The sequence below is a fragment of the Heptranchias perlo genome, chromosome 17, assembly GCF_035084215.1.
Source record: "Heptranchias perlo isolate sHepPer1 chromosome 17, sHepPer1.hap1, whole genome shotgun sequence".
Lineage (NCBI taxonomy): Eukaryota > Metazoa > Chordata > Chondrichthyes > Hexanchiformes > Hexanchidae > Heptranchias > Heptranchias perlo.
In genome coordinates this window covers 52,595,889-52,614,733 of record NC_090341.1, presented here as the reverse complement: position 1 = coordinate 52,614,733, position 18,845 = coordinate 52,595,889, and the positions used below count along the sequence as shown (strand labels likewise).

Below are 18,845 nucleotides of genomic sequence, written 5' to 3'. Positions count from 1 at the left end.
AGCTGAGACAGTGATTGAAGACAATTCGTGGCTAAGTTTCACATTGGGCAATGCTTTTAACAGTTGAACCACTGAGATTTTGTTTTTAAATAGATTCCTAAAATAAACTGGATGGTGTAACTTACTGGTTTCTTATTGGATAGAAGCATCGATAGCAAATATGACATGCGTATGGTGTCCTGAGTTGGAATGATGATGTCCGAGTAATTGGTTTCTGGTGTAATTTCTACTTCTGGTGCAGCTATCATCCAACTAACCCAATGGATCTGCAATATAAACCAGATAATCATAGGCTTCCATAAACATGCAGGTTCTCATCAGAGTCATTCAATTACTCATCAAAAAAGCAAATTATCTATAATACACTGGCATCCATGCAGTAATATACGTGCAAGAAATCTAAGAGCTTTTGGATTGCTTAATTTGAATTAATATCAACAGGTTAAAATAAAGAAGGGAATCAGTTTACTGGCAGGTCTTTTTTTTGTGCTGTTCTTTAAAATTTCTGCTTTAAGCCCTTCTCTGCCCTTTCCTTGACTGAGGGCAGGAGGTGATCTATTCCAAGACCTCAGCCAATGTCAATCTTGGAACCCCCGGATTTCCATTCACTGTCTAGGTTCACTTCGGCAAGGTACTGGAGGCTGCCTGATGCACTTGAAACTTACGCCAACAAGAGTTAGCACTTCTGGGGGGGAGGGAAGAAAACTGAAAGTAAAAAAAAAAGAGGTAATGTAGAAATGACATATGGGAGGCTAGTGGGAAGTGATCATCACTTTCATCTTTAGCCAGCTTCTTGTCCTTTCTACATGCTCAGCTTTTCTGTTCATACACAACAGCTTTAATAAGTGCCAAAATAGAATATTCAACATAAAATACTGGCATGAAAATAATGGCCACCTAGTGGATAGAGAGAGTAATGAGAACTAGATGATACTATTGATAATACAATAAGAGTAGCTAAGAACATAAGAATTCTTAGGAATAGGAAAAGGCCTTTAGACCAATGAACATATGCCTTTTTCCCTGATCAAATCATCTACCTACCATTTCACAATGTCTTTCAATCTATTCTGTCAAGAAACATATCCAATTGTCTCTAGATCCCATTTATGCTGCATCCTGGTACTTATTCCACAACTCTATTACTATTTGGGTTAAAAAAAAAGTTCCATCTGACGTCCCTCCCAATTTTAAATTCCTAAATCTTAGCTTCTGTCCTCTGGTATTTGAGCTCTTCACCATTGTGACAAACTGGAATAATACTGCCATCTTCCTTCATTCTGCATGCACTTGCATATAAGGCTAGAAATATAAGTCACAGTTTGCAAGTTGAAAGTAGGGGGTCACCTTATACACGGGTCATTCGAATAGATGGTGCTGCAGCTCAGTCTGGGGCTACGCCATCATCCAATTTTGGCCCAGTACCAGTCTACAGTCACTACAGTGGAAAATGTGATGTTAATATATGCTGACAGTTCTACATGGTGCTATGCATGAGTTCAATCGAGGAATGGGAGAAGGTATTCCTTTATCTAATTCATCTTTAGAATGCAAATCAAAACCTTTTCTTCCAGCAAAATGTAAAGATAGTACTGCAAAGTTAAATTGTACTTTCAACATCCTCATATATTAGAGAAAGGGGAAATGGCAGAACAATTTTAAAGAGAGCAACAGAAGAATGGGAACCTGAAAAAGTGCAGCAACAGACTAGCAGCAGTCGAAGGTGTTAAGAACATAAGAAAGTTTGAATTAAGAAAAGGTAATTTGGCCCACCAAGTGGCACATTTTATATGGCTCCTCAAGATCTCATTCTAAATGTAGTCAGTTATCTGAAGACTAGTCATCTGTTGCTTTTGAATGTACAACTTTGAGCGGTAGGATCTACCGTAATGCTGACCGTTATATATGTGGGTCATAGATTTTTGAGATTTTGGGCTGGAAAGTAGGGGTTGTCTTATATATGACTCACCATATAGGAAATTTCAATTATATCATGTGAAGGTTTCCTCTTTTCCTAAGAAGTTGCATTAATCAGTGTAGGCATAGCATACTGACAACAATGCATAATCCCCTATCCTGGCTGAGCTGCAAGAAATAAGCTGTTCAAACTAATGGAGCCACTCACATTTCTGTATTTTCACTGCAGCTATTTGGTGATTACTGTAGATTTTCTTCCACTAACCCTATATCACAATGCCTCACATCCTCATATCACTGGTGTTAAAATTCAGACAATGCTTCATTTAAATAATTATTAACAAATCTGTAAATTCACTTTTGCCATAACAGAAGCTGCTTAAAGCTCCAAAGTTAACACAGGAAACTCTCGGCAATTTACTGCACAGCAAGTGTCAGATCTTGATCTTGGGTTGCGAAGGAAAGTGCTGAGGAGAGCTGGAGGTTTTTTGCTTTGCATCAGCTGCTGTATAAGGGAACATCAACAAGTTACAGACTGCCTGTAAGCTTTTTATAAGACACTTGTAATCTTTTTGTAATGATAGAGAAGACCACCTGCCTTGGTGGTCCTATGCTGACATTTGGATGCTAGTGGAGATGTTAACGTACAAGCGTGTATTTTCACTAGTCATGATACGGAGCCAGCAGTATAATTCAACTGGCTGTCATAAGGTGATGCAATACAATTAGCCACTTTCATCATTTTCATGGGGTCTCCTAGAAGCTGGTCACAAAAGTTCCGGGAACAGTTCTCCTGCCACTCTCGTCAGAGTGTGTGCTGCAGAAGAACTGAGATCGAGGCAAGAACATTTTTTTTTAAATGGTGGACTCAAAAGTAATACCAAACACTACGGGGCCAATTTTCCAAGCACACGGTGCTGGCAGGGATTTCAATGGACAGAAAGTTGTGGGCAGTGCATCAGGATTTCCTGATATGCACAGTCAGTGGGTAAAATTCTCCCCCAGTAGTGTCTACTTGGGAAATCAGCCCTTAATCTCCCTTATCATTGCTTACAAGTAATCAGGGTCGAAAACATAGTTAATGGGCCAGAATTTGCTGTCAAAATAACAGAGAGGCTAATGGCGCTTGGTGTTATTTATGCACAAATGGTACAGCAACTTCAGGAGAGGAGCAGATGCATGGTTAAATGCAGATATCCAAAAGTTGCTGTCTGAGATGCGCCGCTCCGCCGTTAGCTTCGCAAAAACGGCACCTCGCTCTCTGACTCACCATTCAGATGCATTGAACAGCGTGAAGTTGCTGTATTTGCACGGTAAATACGAACTAAACTCGCCACAGAAAGTTAAGTCTTGTCCATTCCAGTCTAAATACCCCTTTAACAATGTGATAAGTGTTAGTTACTGCCACTCAACCTCTCTGGCACTGAAAACTAACTATTACAAGTGAGGAGTCTCATTCCTTCAGGTTTTAATTGTTGGAGATCTTAAAAATGTAAAATTTAAAATTTCAATTTCTTTTTTACTTTTCCTTTCTCTCTCTTAATCCAATCTTTCTTTCCCTCTCTTTATTTCTCTTTCTGTACCTGATTTGACATTGAATTCACCCACTCCAATTTACAATTCCATCTCAGTCCTTGAGCTGTTAATTTCTCAATCCTTCAATCTGATTAGTTAAAGAGATACCCTGTTGCTTGCCCTCTTCACTCAGATCCAAGGTGCCCTGTTTCCTCGCTGCGACGTTATCAGCTCACACTTTCAGCAACTTGCTACGTAAAAAATTTAAAAATCTAAATGTGGAAGGTCAAGTCCAACTAACGGCAGACACCGTCAGATGCCCTGCCACAGCAAATTGTGGCCCATTATATTTAACTGCTAAGATGGACCTTGGTCTAATCTGGCCTGTCCATTTAAACTCCCTGCAGGGAAAGTAATCTAAGTAGGTCCTGAGGTCAATACATACTATTTATTATGATGGTTTGAAATTTGTTTAGATTGGCAGCTTCTTGATCAAGTGGCTCAGGCAGTTTATGTACAGAATAATGGATACAGGAGTAGCATGAGCTGGAATCTAATTGAGGGAATCAAATGCTTTATAATCGAGGGGTTCGGGTGGTTTATATATAGAATAATGGATACCTGGGAGTGAGTTACAGGCTTGAATCCAATCGAGGGGTTAGGGTGGTTTAAATATAGAATAATGGATACCCGACAGTGAGTTATAGGCTGGAATCTAATCGAGGGGTTTGGGTGGTTTAAATATAGAATAATGGATACCCGAGAGTGAGTTATAGGCTGGAGTCCAATTGAGGGGTTCGGAAGGTTTACAATACTGGATACCTGGGAATGCATTACAGAGTGGAAACTAAATGAGGGGTGTGGATGGTTTATACATAGAATAATGGATACCTGGGAATTGAATTGTGTAACAGGGTGGGATCTAATCGAGGGATTCAGCTAATTTAGATCTAGATTAACAGATATCTGGGAGCTGGAATCTATAATGGGGTTCAGAAAGTTTGTGTACAGCATATTGGCAATGTGGGAGTGTGTTGCTTGCTGCTATCAAACCAAAGGATTTTTAATAAGAATACCCATGATTAAGTGACAGGCTCCATAGGCTGTTGTGAAATTGTTTTTATTCACATCCATTTCTGTCTATCTAATAACAGCTTTTTAGGGATTCATTTAACCACATATTAGAACAAAAATGTCATTAGATTATCCAAGTAGATCAGTTCAAACATTGAAGTTTCTGATAGTACACAGCCCCAGCAATTTACTTACTTCTCTAACGGTTTCTTCCTCCATTTCTGTCGTGCTGCTGAATCCAGCATCATCCAGTTGGTAATCATACACCAGCCCATTGTCAGGGAAAAGAAGAAGAATCTGCCATAGGAAGAGTGGGTTATCGAATGTTCATTTTATTTTATACAGTGCAAAAGATAAGTCACGAGGCAGTAATTAGAAAGTGTTTGTGATAATTATTTTCAATGTGTTAAGAGAGCTTCTACAGACATTTACATTGCCATTGATGGGAAAGAATCTGTGTAAATCTTTTTTGCACCTTCTCCTGTGCCTCTTTATCTTTTTGTAATATGGAGACCTGAACTGAGCTCAGTACTCTATAAGTGTGGTCCGACCAAGGTTCTGTATAAATGTTGCCTTTGATACATGCAGTGAGTCAAAGAAGCATTGCATTAGCTAGCACTCAAAGGAGAAGAGTTGTCCAAAACTCCAGGAGATAGCTGATTGGGTGTTGCAGAGAGCAATTAACCTGAGAACCCAACTGCAAATGTGGAAAGAGACGGTAGAGCTGAGAAAAAGTGTTAGGGTTATAAGATCCAGCAGATTCTTACAATAAACAACTGTCCCAAATATGCACACCACAGAACTTGTTACTCTTGTACTGTTTGCCCTTTCAAAGCTGCTGTGTAACTTTATAGCCTTTTGAATGATTTGCATACATGACTATACAGCAGCTTAGCACACATACAGGATACAAATTATACATGGAGCTATCACACTGACACCGCAAGAGTGCCTCACACAGAAAATCCTTCCAACACACCTTAGCTGCATTATGCACATCCACTTATAGCAGGATAGCCACTGGATACCATCAGTGACTCTCCACTCTTGGTGAAAAGCGGCAGTTCACTGAAATTGGCCAGCTGTGTCCTACTGTTGTTATTTGGTGGAAAACAAGTGACAATGCTGATCCCGTTGAAAAATCTGTAGGCAGCAAATTAACTGATACAATAGATGATCCCTATGTTAGTCTGGATTGAAGCCGAGACATACAGTTGAGGGAGGAGGTCACCGGGCTGCAAATTACAGTGTTGACTGTATAATGGCATTTAGTTGCAGGTGTCCTTTCAACACATTGCACAGCTCTGTAATAGGGTCCATGCCAGCTCTAGACGGCTACCTTCAATAATTGCCAGGTAGGTGTGGCAGGGCCTGCAGATATGAGCAGTCTAGCTTGGCACCAGCTTCTTTGACTTTCCACCCGTGGTGGAGTAGCTTTAAAAGCAAGCCCCATATTTAACGAACAATTGCCATTCGAAACAATTCTCTGAACCTATAAGAGCTCCCTTCACTCCTGTGAGAACGCCGCTGCCCTTTAATGCCCACTTTGAATGGATGGATTTAACGCCAGGCAGGATTTCCACCTGCATAACAATGCCCTCATTTACCTTCACTGAAAATCATAATAAGATTCTTGCACATTCTGTGTGAGAGCTATATTCAAAGTCGCAAATGGTGTGTGCATAAAAAGATCAGGGAACTGGCATCATCCATAAGTCCCAATTTCCTGTTCACAAGATTTATGCTAGAGGACTTTACTACACATCATACGTTCCAGACTTTCTGGGCACTAAATTGGGCCGTGTAGTGCCTGTTGTTTCGGCGCTACGCGGCCTCTTGAACATCAGAGATGGCGTCTTGGCTGCGTGCGCACGTTTCCAGCGTGACGTGCGCCAGACGCCATCTTGATATAGGAGTTAGCACATACGTAAATACCAAATGCCGGAAGAATGTAAAGTGGATACAATCAGTGTGCAACGCTGATTTAAAGTGATAGGCACCATTTTGGCATTTAACACTCAACTCAGTGCACGGTCTTAACCACGACCATCTGAACATGTCTTAGAGAGCCTGGAGGACCCCCACCTGCGCTATTTAAAGGGAACACGCAGGATTTACAGGTTAGTGGCTGGATTATTGCTTCTGGCTGCCAATACATTTGTAACTGTTTTTGGAGGTCTCCTATTCTTGAATACTAGGACACGGGGGCATAGCCTAACATTTAGAGCCAAGACGTGCAGGAGTGAAGTTAGGAAACGCTTCTACACGCAACGGGTGGTAGAAGTTTGGAACGCTCTTCTGCAAACAGCAGTTGATGCTAGCTTAATTGTGAATTCTAAATCTGAGATTGATAGATTTCTGTGAACCAAGGGTATTAAGGGATATGGGGCTAAGGCGGGTATATGGAGTTAGGTCACAGGTCCACCATGATCTCATTGACTGGCGGAACAGGCTCAAGGGGCTAAATGCCACTGCCACTTGCTGCCTCCTGTTATGCGCCACCTTCTTCTGCAAGAAAGTGGGACGTGTGTCTGGGTAATGTGCCTGTTGTGGTTGAATAGCTGCCAGTGTGTGTGGCCTGTGAGTTGTGGGTGGGCGACTTGCAACAGTGGTAACGTGTATCGGTGAGAGGAAGCATCTGATTGGAAGAATTGAATACTGACGGAAAGACTTTGTTGGTATCTGGGGGATGGGGGGGTGTAGTGGTGGTACAGTTGGTAGGTGATGTCGCTTGACAGTTGACCTCACTCACCTTGACCACTCGTGTCAAAGCATTGAACTTCTTCCTGCACTGCATCCATGTTCATGGTGCTGTGCGCCTGACATTGACTTTGTCCCCCGCTGCCTCCCACTGCCTTTTGGGCATATGTCTGAAGGGCCTCTTGCCACCCTCCCCCCCAACCCCACAGATATAGGATGTCCCTCCTTCTGTCCACCTCTTGCACCAAGGCCTCTAGTGCATCAGCAGAGAGCCTTGGTGTGCACACTCTCGCAGGCCAGGTACCTACTCAGATCAGCAGATTGGTGAGGTCTGGCATGCAGATTGGAGGATGTGGGATTTAGTAGTGTGCAACCTTTATTCAATGTTTTAACATAACTCATCAGTGTGTAAACATAGGGACAGGACTTGCATTCTGTGTTTTACCTGTGCGATGTCCGATCTCCGTTCAGACTCCGTGCAGACAGCAGACTGTTATTTTTAGCAAATAACAGGTACCGGCTACCTTTAAGAGATTTGGAGACATCCTCCCTTTAAGAGATTGGGGCTCCCCCTGCTGGTGGAAAGTGAAAATTGCATTGAATCGACGTGCATGGCCTGGATTTCAATGCAGATTGATGGTGAGTTCTCGAACTGCTTGTGCAGGGGCCATTAGGCGCAGGTTAATAGCGGATCACACTACCTACACCCAATAATAGGCCCTATTGAATTTTTTCCCCCATTATTTTAAAACATATTTGCAAACAAACTTACTAGACCTTTATTATGTCTCAGGAATTTAACAGCTGATGAGCTGGAGAAAATCTAATGAAGTACTGTTTTTAGAGCCACATATGGGTGTCTCGGTGGGTAGGCGGAAAGAAACTAAACATGAAACCACGTTGGTGGGATAAAAGGAGGGAATTGGAAATGATTGACTGCAGTTCCTTACCTCAGTAAACCAACACATTTAAAATGAACATACCTTCTCCTCCACCATCTTCTGTCTCATCCAGTTGCTGAAAATAACAAAGCTTGGAGCATCACCAGTGCCACCGACGCTCCAGATCAAGGAGAAAATAAACCAGGGCTCAATTAAGTTACCCACAAGTTTCAGTTTTTCATGTGGAGGGCCTTTCTCTCCCTGTTCAAAGAAAGATAAGATGATTTTGTTTTATTGAGAAACCCAGTTGAAAGGCCAAATTACAAAGTGCAGGACACAACTATATTTGAAAAGAGTGGTAGAGAATATCGGGTGAATCCTTGAGTAGTGGCTAGGTGATGCCAAGCTTATAGGAGGAAGGGCAGAGACTAAAGTGGTAAAGTGTTCTACAGTTTTGAGGTCCTGGGAAAGAAGAAGTTAGAGTTCAGCACAGACTTAATCATGCAAATATCTGTGCAACACCAACAACAACTTGTATTTATACAGTGCCTGTAATGTAGTAAAACGTCCAAATGCACTTCACAGACGCGTTATCTAACAAATTTAACACCTTTAGGACAGGTGACAAAAAGCTTGGTCAAAGAGGTAGGTTTTAAGGAGTGACTTAAAAAAGAAAAGAGAGGTGGACAGATTTAGGGAGGGAATTCCAGAGCTTAGGGCCAAGGCAGCTGAAGGCACGGCCGCCAATGGTGGGGCGATTAAAATTGAGGATGTGCAACAGGCCAAAATTGGAGGAGGGCGGAGATCTCGGAGGGTTGTAGGGCTAGAGGACGTTAGCGAGATAGGGAGGGGCGAGGCCATGGAGGGATTTGAAACCAAGGATGAGAATTTTAAAATCAAGATGTTGCCGGACCAGGAGCCAATGTAGGTCGGCGAGCGCAGGGGTGATGGGTGAACGGGACTTAGTGCAAGTTGGGATACGGGCAGCAGAATTTTGGATAAGCTCAAGTTTACGGAGGGTGGAAGGTGGGAGGCCAGCCAGGAGAGCATTGGAATAGTCGAGTCTAAAGGTAACAAAGGCATAGATGAGGGTTTCAGCAGCAGATGAGCTGAGGCATGGGCGGAGATGGACAGTATCATTCTAGTACGAGACAGTACGATGAATCTTGATTTCAACACAGTGAGGATGCAGGAAGAAGGAAGAGTGTATAGAATGGCATATTAAAAGCTTAGGAGAAAGAAGAGAGGAAAGTTCAGAGGAGCAGTGACCATAGCAGTATCAATAAAGCAGAGCGAGGCAAGAAAAGGTCACAACTGAGACAGGTTGCAGACTGGAGGTGAGAAGGATCACTTGTCAGATGAGAAGCTTTTAATTGAATATTTTGGTCACCTCTTTTGTACTATGGATCTGATAATGCAAGTCAATTAGTCCATGAGTGTTGGAAGAGACAAAAATGCTGCGTTAACACCACCCGTCTGATCTAGTTTTCGTCAGTAGCTGTGGGAAGCGCTGATTTTTTACATGGAACTATATTATCACTTGCCCTGATATTTATGGGGAGGCGGAAAGGGTGCGAAGGAACAAGGTAGCGCAGGGAAAACCTGGCAAAGCTGGGTCCTGCCGAATTTAACGGCTCCCCAAACAGAGTTATCGCAAGCAAAATTGAAATCTTTATAAATTAGATAGTAGTTGCAGACATACTAAAGGGCTCATAAACCAGTAAATCTCCGGGGATAAATGGCATTTATCCTAGAGTGCTAAAAGGACTAGGGAGCCACTGAACAATAGGGAGGAACGTTGGAAACAGGCTAACGTAGTGCCCATATTCAAAACAGGATCATAAGAAAGTCAGAGGTAACCACAGACACATTAGTGTTACCTCAATCAAATCCAGTTGCTTTCCACCTACATGCTGAACAGCTCAGCTGTTTATTATTTTTATACATTTCTTTTTGAAGTGATAATAGGGCTTCTACAATTATGTAAAAAGGAAGAGATTAGCAAAAGTCCCTTTGAGGCAAAGACAGGAGAAATTATAATGGGGAACAAGGAAATGGCAGAGATGTTAAACAAATATTTTGTATCTGTCTTCATAGTAGAAGACAAAAAATATACCGGAAATAGTGGGGAACCATGGGTCTAATGAGAGTGAAGAACTTAAAGTAATTAACATTAGTAAAGAAAAGGTACTGGAGAAATTAATGGGACTAAAAGTCAACAAATCCCCTGAACCTGATGGGCTACATCCTAGGGTTTTAAAAGAGGTGGCTGCAGAGATAGTGGATGAATTGGTTTTAATCTTCCAGAATTCTCTAGATTCTAGAACAGTCCCCGTGGATTGGAAGGTAGCAAATGTAACCCCGCTATTCAAGAAAGGAGGGAGAGAGAAAACAGGGAACTATGGGCCAGTTAGCCTGACATCAGTAGTAGGGAAAATGCTAGAATCTATTGTTAAAGACATAGCAACAGGGCACTTAGAAAATCATAATATGATTAGGCAGAGTCAACACAGTTTTATGAAAGGGAAATCTTGTTTGACAAATCTATTAGATTTTTTTGAGGGTGTAACTAGCAGAGTAGATAAAGGGCAACCAGTGGGTGTAGTATATTTGGATTTTCAAAAGGCATTAGATAAGGTGCAACACAACAGGTTGTTACACAAGATTACGGCTCATGGGATTGGAGGTAATATATTAGCATAGATTGAAGATTGGTTAATGGACAGAAAACAGAGTAGGAATAAACGGGTCATTTTCGGGTTGGCAGGTTGTAACTAGCGGAGTGCCGCAGCGATTGGTGCTTGGGCCTCAGCTGTTTACAATCTACATGAATGACTTAGATGAAGGGACCGAGTGTAATGTATCCAAGTTTGCTGACGATACAAAGCTAGGTGGGAAAGCAAGCTATGAGGAGGATGTAAAGAGGCTGCAAAGGGATATGGACAGGTTAAGTGAGTGGGCAAGAAGGTGGCAGATGGAGTATAATGTGGGGAAATATGAAACTATTCGCTTTGGTAGGAAGAATAGAAAAGCAGAATATTTTTTAAATGGTGAAAGACTAAGAAATGTTGGTACTCAGAGGGATTTGGGTATCCTTGTAAATGAATCACAGAAAGTTAACATGCTGGTACAGTCAGCAATTAGGAAGGCAAATGGTATGTTAGCCTTTATTGCAAGAGGGTTGGAGTATAAGAGTAAGGAGGTCTTGCTGCAATTATATAGGGCTCTGGTGAGACCTCACCTGGAGTACTGTGTACAGTTTTGGTCTCCTTACCTAAGGAAGGATATACTTGCCTTATCGGCGGTGCAATGAAGGTTCATTGGATTGATTCCTGGGATGAGAGGGTTGTCCTACGAGGAGAGATTGAGTGGGATGGGCCTAAATTCTCCGGAGTTTAGAAGAACGAGAGGTGATCTCATTGAAACGTATAAAATTCTTAGAGGGCTTGACAGGATAGATGCTGAGAGGCTGCTTCCCCCGCTGGAGAGTCTAGAACTAGGGGACATAATCTCAAGATAGGAGGTTGGCCATTTAGGACCGAGGTGAGGAAAAATTTCTTCACTCGGAGGGTTGTGAATCTTTGGAATTCTCTATCCCAGAGGGCTGTGGATACTCAGTCGTTGAGTATATTCCAAGGCTGCGATCGATAGATTTTTGGACGCTAAGGGAATCAAGGTATGGGAATAGGGCAGAAAAGTGGAGTTGTGGTAGAAAATCAGCCATGATCTTACTGAATGACGCAGCAGGCTCGAGAGGCCATATGGCCTACTCCTGCTCCTATTTCTTATGTTCTTATATTTAACATGTGCAAAATTGAAGATTAGCTGCACAGTAATAATCTAATTAATAGGAGTCAGCATGGATTCAGAAGGAGAAGATCCTCCCGGACTTCTTTGAGGAAGTGACATTCCAAGTATACTGCGGTGAGCCCTACAGAGTGTTCTACTGTGACTCCTAGGAGCTATTTGACGTGAAAGGCTAACAGTTAATCTCAAAGCTATGGGAATTCAGTGTAAGTCGTGGGTAAGGATAAGAAATTGGCTGAAGGCAGAAAACAATGGGTACTTGTTAGAAGAGTAACATTGGGGTGGTGGGAACTATAGAGTGGGGTGTCCCAGGGATCAATTTTGGGACCACCACTGTTTCTAATTTACATCAATGACTTGGACTTCATAGAATCATAGAAAATAGGGGCAAGAGTAGGCCATTCGGCCCTTTGGGCCTGCTCTGCCATTCAAAATGATCATGGCTGATTGTCTAACTCAGTACTCTGTTCCCGCTTTTTCCCCATATCCCTTTATCATCAAGAAATATATCTATCTCCTTCTTGAATATATTTAATGATTTTGCCTCCACTGCCTTCTGTGGTAGAGAATTTCACAGGTTCACCACCCTCTGACTGAAGAAATTTCTCCTCATCTCAGTCCTAAATGGCATACCCCGTATCCTGAGACTGTGACCCCTGGTTATGGATTCCCCATCCATCAGGAACATCCTCCCTGCACCTAGTCTGTCTAGTCCTGTTGAAAACTTAGAAACTCAAAGCAAACTGGTCAAATTCGCAGATGATACCAAACTAGATGGGGCAGCGGAATCAGAAGGAGGCAGCTCAGAAATTACAAAATAAGGTGGAAAAAATATGTAAGTGGGTAGAGCAATGGCAGATGAGATTTAATACAACAAATATAAAATACTGCACATTAGAAAAAAGGGCAGAACATGTAATTCATGAAATAGCTAAGGATGTAGCCGAAAGAGACCAAGATGTCCTAGTAAGACTCGATGCTCAACATATTCAACTAATACAAAGCCGCAATCAAAAAATCCAATTGGATGTTGATTCGCGTAGCTAAAACAGTAGAATACAAGTCAGAGGAAGCAATGATCAAACTGTATAGTGTTCTGATCACTGCACCTCCGTCCATGACACAAGGGAGACAATCACACCCTCGAGGTAGTGCAAAGAAGAACCACAAGGATGATTCCCAGTCTTAGAGGTCTCAATTAAGAGGAAAGCCTGGAGAAACTTGGGCTCTTCAGCTTTGAAAGGTGGCATCTGAAAGGTGATCTGATAGAGGTATATTAGATAGTAAATTCTATGGAAAAGGACTACGGCACAAGACCACATACTTAAACTAGTAAAAAGCAAATTTAGGACTGATGTCAAGAAGTTTTTCTTCACACAAAGAGTGATCAATACATGGAATGAACTCCTGGATGTAGTAGTGGAGGCAAAAACCAGATCGGGGCAGGAAAGGAGTAAGTCCCACATTCCAATTTAACTGTTGGTTTCCGCCAGGCGGGGGGAGTTAAAATTAAGGCCATAGTTTCTTCCTCAACCGCTACCCCTGGAAAATTCTACAGCCTCACAACTCTCTGTGTAAAGAAGTTTCTCTTACTCTCTCTTCTATATCTCCTACATTTAATCTTGTATCTATGGCCCCTTGTTCTAGGCTCCCAAGTACTAAAAACAGTCTACTTCTATCTTTCCTGTCCTTTCATAAGTTATAAGTTATGTAAGCATAGAATTAGTTTAGATGTTAGGGAGATAGTCTTTTTGTAGACTGTTGATGATCTCCAGAACAAGTTGCCACTACATATAGTGAGTGTGGATTTGCTGCAAGCATTGAAAAGGGTGCTGGATAAGTTCCTAAGTAAGGGCAATGTAACTGCATTTAGAAGGTAGGTGGGTATTGGGGGATGTGTCTCCCAGTCACTCTGATCTCCTGGAACTCGTTTAATCATCTTTGGGGGTTGCAAAGAAATTTCCCAAAGTTTTTTTCCTAATTTGGCTTAAGGTTTTTTTTTCTCCGCATTTTTACCTCTTCCAGGAGATTATGTCACTGGTGGGTGAGATGGATAGGGTTATGGTGTGTAGATGTTACACCATGACAATATAGGACAGACTTGATCTTTCACTTTTTTTTCTTCTTTGTATGTTTGTAAAAAACTAGAGTTTTGATTAATTGATCAATTGTAATCTGACCTCTTTGACTATCAAAGGCATAAAGAAGCAATCCATCAGTTTGAGGAAGCTGCAGGTAAGATTACTGTCCATCGAGGTGATCACTTCTTTTACCGACATCCGCACAAGGTTAATTGATTCCTGTGACAAGAGGAAAAGGAGTTAAGACAGTTCAATCTATAAAGTGCTTTATTTTAAAATGCTTTGTGTCAGTATACTAAGGAGGAACAAGAAACCAAGAACTGATCCTGGTGAGATCAGATTGTACAATCCTCTGATACATACAGTACAATCCACATTTATGTCAACAGAATGTGTATTGATTCCTAGCTAACTCTGTATTCTATATATTGTTCCTGTCTGGTGCTGTTATACTTTCTAATACATTTCTACAGCACAAGAGACCTCACAGTCAATCTTCTCTGGTGTTCGCTATGGAGGACAATTGTGGTGAGGGTTTGTGTGCAACCAGGCAGCACGTACCTGTTTCGGGCGAATCCTCAGTCCTAAATTCATATTCTCTGTAAACTACCAGCATATAATTCGATAGTCACAGGCAGAGTTTTGGGGGAGCGGGGCAAGGGCTATCCACCACAGTTGTGGCCATTTAAAGGGGGTGCAACTGCTGTTTAAAGGGCAGGTCAATTTTCCTCAGGAAACCGTGGGAAGAAGATTTTGTTTGCAGTGTACAGATTTATAATGGAAACACCATTAATGCAAGAAAGGAGGGAAAGGAGGGTTGTCCTGTTTCACATCAGGGTACCGTCTCCACATGACAGTGGTACTGAGTACCGAGCAGGAGATGGTACAAAAGGTCAATGAGCCAGTGCCACCCAAAGGAGGTGGTGCTAAATAAGATAAAAGTTTGCTGACCTGAAGAAATCGTCCAGTACCTTACATCAAGTAGATGACCAAAGTATGTAGGTCACACAGTTTTTCCACACATCTGTTAGACATTGATTGCAGCCCAATACAAACCTATCAGACTAACCTACAGCCCTCTAAATCCTTACTGCTATGCAAGCCCATTTTGGTAGGAGGGCATCAATGCCAGCTGCACTGTGTTATTGAAACCTTTAGCATACAAGCTTCTTAAAAACGACTTTAAATCAAAAAATCCTTCGGTTATAACGTAGTTGTATGAAGCATGCGTATGTACTCACAAATACAATGGGGTGCAACATGGGGCTATAAGCATGATTTTATGTGCTTCTAACATTTACAATATCTCAAAATTGATTAGTTATAAGACAGCATGTAACACATCGGAACTGACCAGAATAGGAAAAGGGTCCTGAAATTATTCTCCCTTCAATGCCTTTGAAAAGGCTAAATCCTTGGGACTGAGAGCACAGAGAGAGTGGGGGATGGTTAAGTCAGAACGTCCCCCTCCTCCCCAATCTGAGGGCTGGTATCATCTTCCTTATGTTCTTTCACTCAATCACATCCATGTATACACTCAAGCACAATGCCATGTCACCCAGTATACTGACATGCAATAATTAAAAAGCCTTTACCCCTTTAAGAGTTCCTTTGTACATGGACTTTATGCCACTCCAGGTGGGGGGGCTGAACACGCAACGACATTCCCTTGTAAATGGTAGGAAATTAGGCATGATCCAAATTCCATAAATTATGCACTCATTTGAATGTCACAGTGAAGTTTTTGCACAAAACTTACGAGCCTATGTAATGCCCGATTTCTCAGTCCCCACATGCCCAGTGGAAATTTTCCCCTTTCTTTGGGGAATGTTTATTTCAACAAAATAGGTCTCTCTCCATTGTAGAGATGTTATGGAAAAATGCTCTTTTTGTTTCACTATCAGCTCGTCCATATTTATAGATATTCTCATATTTAATTGGTAATTGGGCACCAGCTCACCCAACAGTTCAATGGGCAAATGCACTGCCTGCTGTGGTGCTAGATCGTACAAAGCAGGATTTCCAGGTTCAATTCCCACCATTTTCTGAGTTAGCTGATCTCAGCCCAGCACCTCGGAATTAGGGAGGAGTGAAAAAAAACCAACCAAGGTGCCCACTCCTGATTGTAGAGAAGATGTGAGCTGAAATTTCAAGGCTTAGCGGTCAGTGTCCATCTCTGACCTCACTCACATCTAGCGAGGCTCCGTGCAGGGAGTAGAACCCCACAATTTCAAACCTGTGGTCTCAACTGAGAACACTGCAAATATGTCCTGCAATAGTTTCACTCCTGTTTTCTTTAGAATTTCATAAGACTGTTTTAGCAAATACCTCAGGATAAACAAAAACAAAAACAGCAATGGTTAAGGGGAGATTTAATATAGGTGTTCAAAATTATGAGGGGTTTTGATAGGGTAAATAAGACAAAATTGTTTAGACTGGCAGGAGGATCGGTAACCAGAGGACACAGATTTAAGATCATTGACAAAAAATCCAGAGGGGAGATGAGGAGACATTTTTTATGCAGAGAATTGTTACGATCTGGAATGCACTGGCTGAAAGTGTGGTGGAAGATTCAATAGTATTTTCAAAAGGGAATTGGATAAATACTTGAAAAGGAGAAATTTGCAGAGCTATGGGAAAAGAGCAGGGGAGTGGGACGAATTGGATAGTTCTTTCAAAGAACTGGCACAGACACGATGGGCCGAATGGCCTCCTTCTGTGCTGTATGGTTCTATGCCTATGAAATAGTCTGCAACACAGTACTCCTACTGACTCATACTCTGGAGCAGATGCACAATAACAAGATTCCTGTCCCAACATCATGAATGATTTTGAGCCTCCATATATCTGCTCAATCCTCAGGAGAATTGAGATGTCCATAAAAGCCTAAACTTTTTCTATCAAGATATTCCTGAACATTTTTAAGATAAAATTTCTGTATCTGTATCTTGATTATTCTTTAATCTCTGTTTTTCTCTTCCCTAATTGGTTATTTTCTACTTTTGTTATTCACCAATCATATGACGCAAAATTTTTCTTCCCAGTTTCAATCTTCATCCTAATCACATTGCAATAAAAAAAATCATATAGATAAAACTGCTAAGAACTCTCCCCCCTCCCCGAGCCCCACTCGGAGATGAGTGGATTGTCATATGCTCCCAGGAATAAAATGGCAGAGAGGTTACCTGGACAAACCTGCAGTTCCATTTACACAATGATGAGAAAGAGACCACTAGCCTTGGACCGGAGATACAGAGCCCGTCCACCTGCTTCTGACTTTACTCCACTCCCAGCCCACCTATGTTTATAGATATTTAAATGTAGCAACATAATTTTTGAACTGTTCCACTGTAGAAGCATTTACTGACCTTCAGGAAACTATTAAAGAGAGACTCCAGTTTAGTTTTGTAGGGTTCTATGGCCAAGGGAACATTCCTCAGCCAGCATTCAGTAAATGGTTTCAGTCCCAAAATACTGGGCTCCAGGTAGACCATCCCACAGCGAGATACAGTGGCAGGAGAGGCCACTGCCAGATCCTGCACCTCAAACATCATCGTCATCATCTCAAAAATAAAAATAGAAAGATTATTCAATGTCTTCCCACTTTGATATCAGGTTCCGATACACAAAATACAGAACTCAAAGTGGAGCTGTTCATTTCGTAAATGTTAACATTACAATTAAACTTTTAGAACAGAATCCCTGATGGGGAATGCTGGAAACACCCAGCAGGTCAGGCTGCATCTGTGGAGATGAAGGTAGGGTTAACATTTCAGGTCGCTGGCCATTCGTCAGAACCGGAAGATGTTATGAATGAGGAGCTTATGAGGAGGAGCAGAGCCGGGGAAAAGGGGGATGGGGAGAGAAAAAAAATGACCATATACACAAGAAAAGAAAAAGAATAAACTGCAAAGTGATTAGATGGAGGGCAGGAGATGATTAAATGACAGATGTGATAATGGTGTAAGAGAAAAGGAGGCAATAATGAGAGAAATTAGAGCAATAAAAGATGTATCCGAGGCCAAACCATGTGTGAATGATTACAGCAGGATAGCAAAGGGACGGGGAAGTACGGAAAATCTGGCAAAGCCGAGAATGCTCCAGTTGCCCGGGAATGTGTTGGAAGAGAAAGGCAGGTAGACACCAAGGGTGCAGACCTCCCTGCTGGCTGTGTACCAATAGGGGATCATCATCACAAGCACCAGCCACAACCACAACCCCACTCCTGGAAGTGCTGTTGCACCCATCCTACATTACCAGCACCTGCTGTCAGAGAGAAAATGGCAGCTCAGAGGCTTCTCAAATTAATCAAAGAAGTCATCAATTAAAGATTACAACTAAGAGAGTGAGAAGAGAAGTTAGGAGAAATTCCTTTACACAAAGGGCTGTTGGAGCAATGGAATGCTTTGCCACAGGGAATGGTTAAGGCAGAGACCACTGCATCTTTTAAGGGAAAATTGGTTAATTATTTGAAGCAGAGGAAGACACAAAGCTATGAGGAAAGAGTGTGCCAGTTTGGGATTTGGGTTTGTGGGATTAGTTTTGAATTGTTCGAGCAAAGAGCCAGTATAGACACAATGAGCTGAATAGCCTCCTTCTGCGCTACAAACCTTTATAGTTATATAGAATCTTATAAGCACTCTGTCGCTATTATACCCTTTTACACTTTCATTCACCTTGTACTCCATGGTGCATGAAAGTTAGCAATACATTCCTTAAGGGTACATTTCATATTCTAAATGGTCTATTTAAATTTCCTTTCAGTTTGTGCTCCACGTGTTAAACTTTCTACCCTCATCTACGTTCAGCTCCCCGACCCCTATAAGCCGCTCATAACTCTATGTTCGGCCAGCTCTGGTCTGTTGTGCAT

The 18,845-nt window shown here is 41.9% G+C and overlaps 1 protein-coding gene across 1 annotated transcript in view; it reads right to left on the bottom strand.

Annotated features, from left to right (window-relative positions):
• The window catches only part of dnah1 (dynein, axonemal, heavy chain 1), a 333,655-nt gene that overhangs the window by 137,329 nt on the left and 177,481 nt on the right, over positions 1-18,845 (bottom strand). The window contains exons 38-42 of the mRNA XM_067999000.1: positions 17,344-17,538; positions 14,075-14,194; positions 8,190-8,348; positions 4,702-4,803; positions 126-266 (exon numbers count right to left, since the gene is read on the bottom strand). Coding sequence (XP_067855101.1) covers positions 126-266; positions 4,702-4,803; positions 8,190-8,348; positions 14,075-14,194; positions 17,344-17,538 — 717 coding nt within the window. The remainder of the gene's footprint in view (positions 1-125; positions 267-4,701; positions 4,804-8,189; positions 8,349-14,074; positions 14,195-17,343; positions 17,539-18,845) is intronic.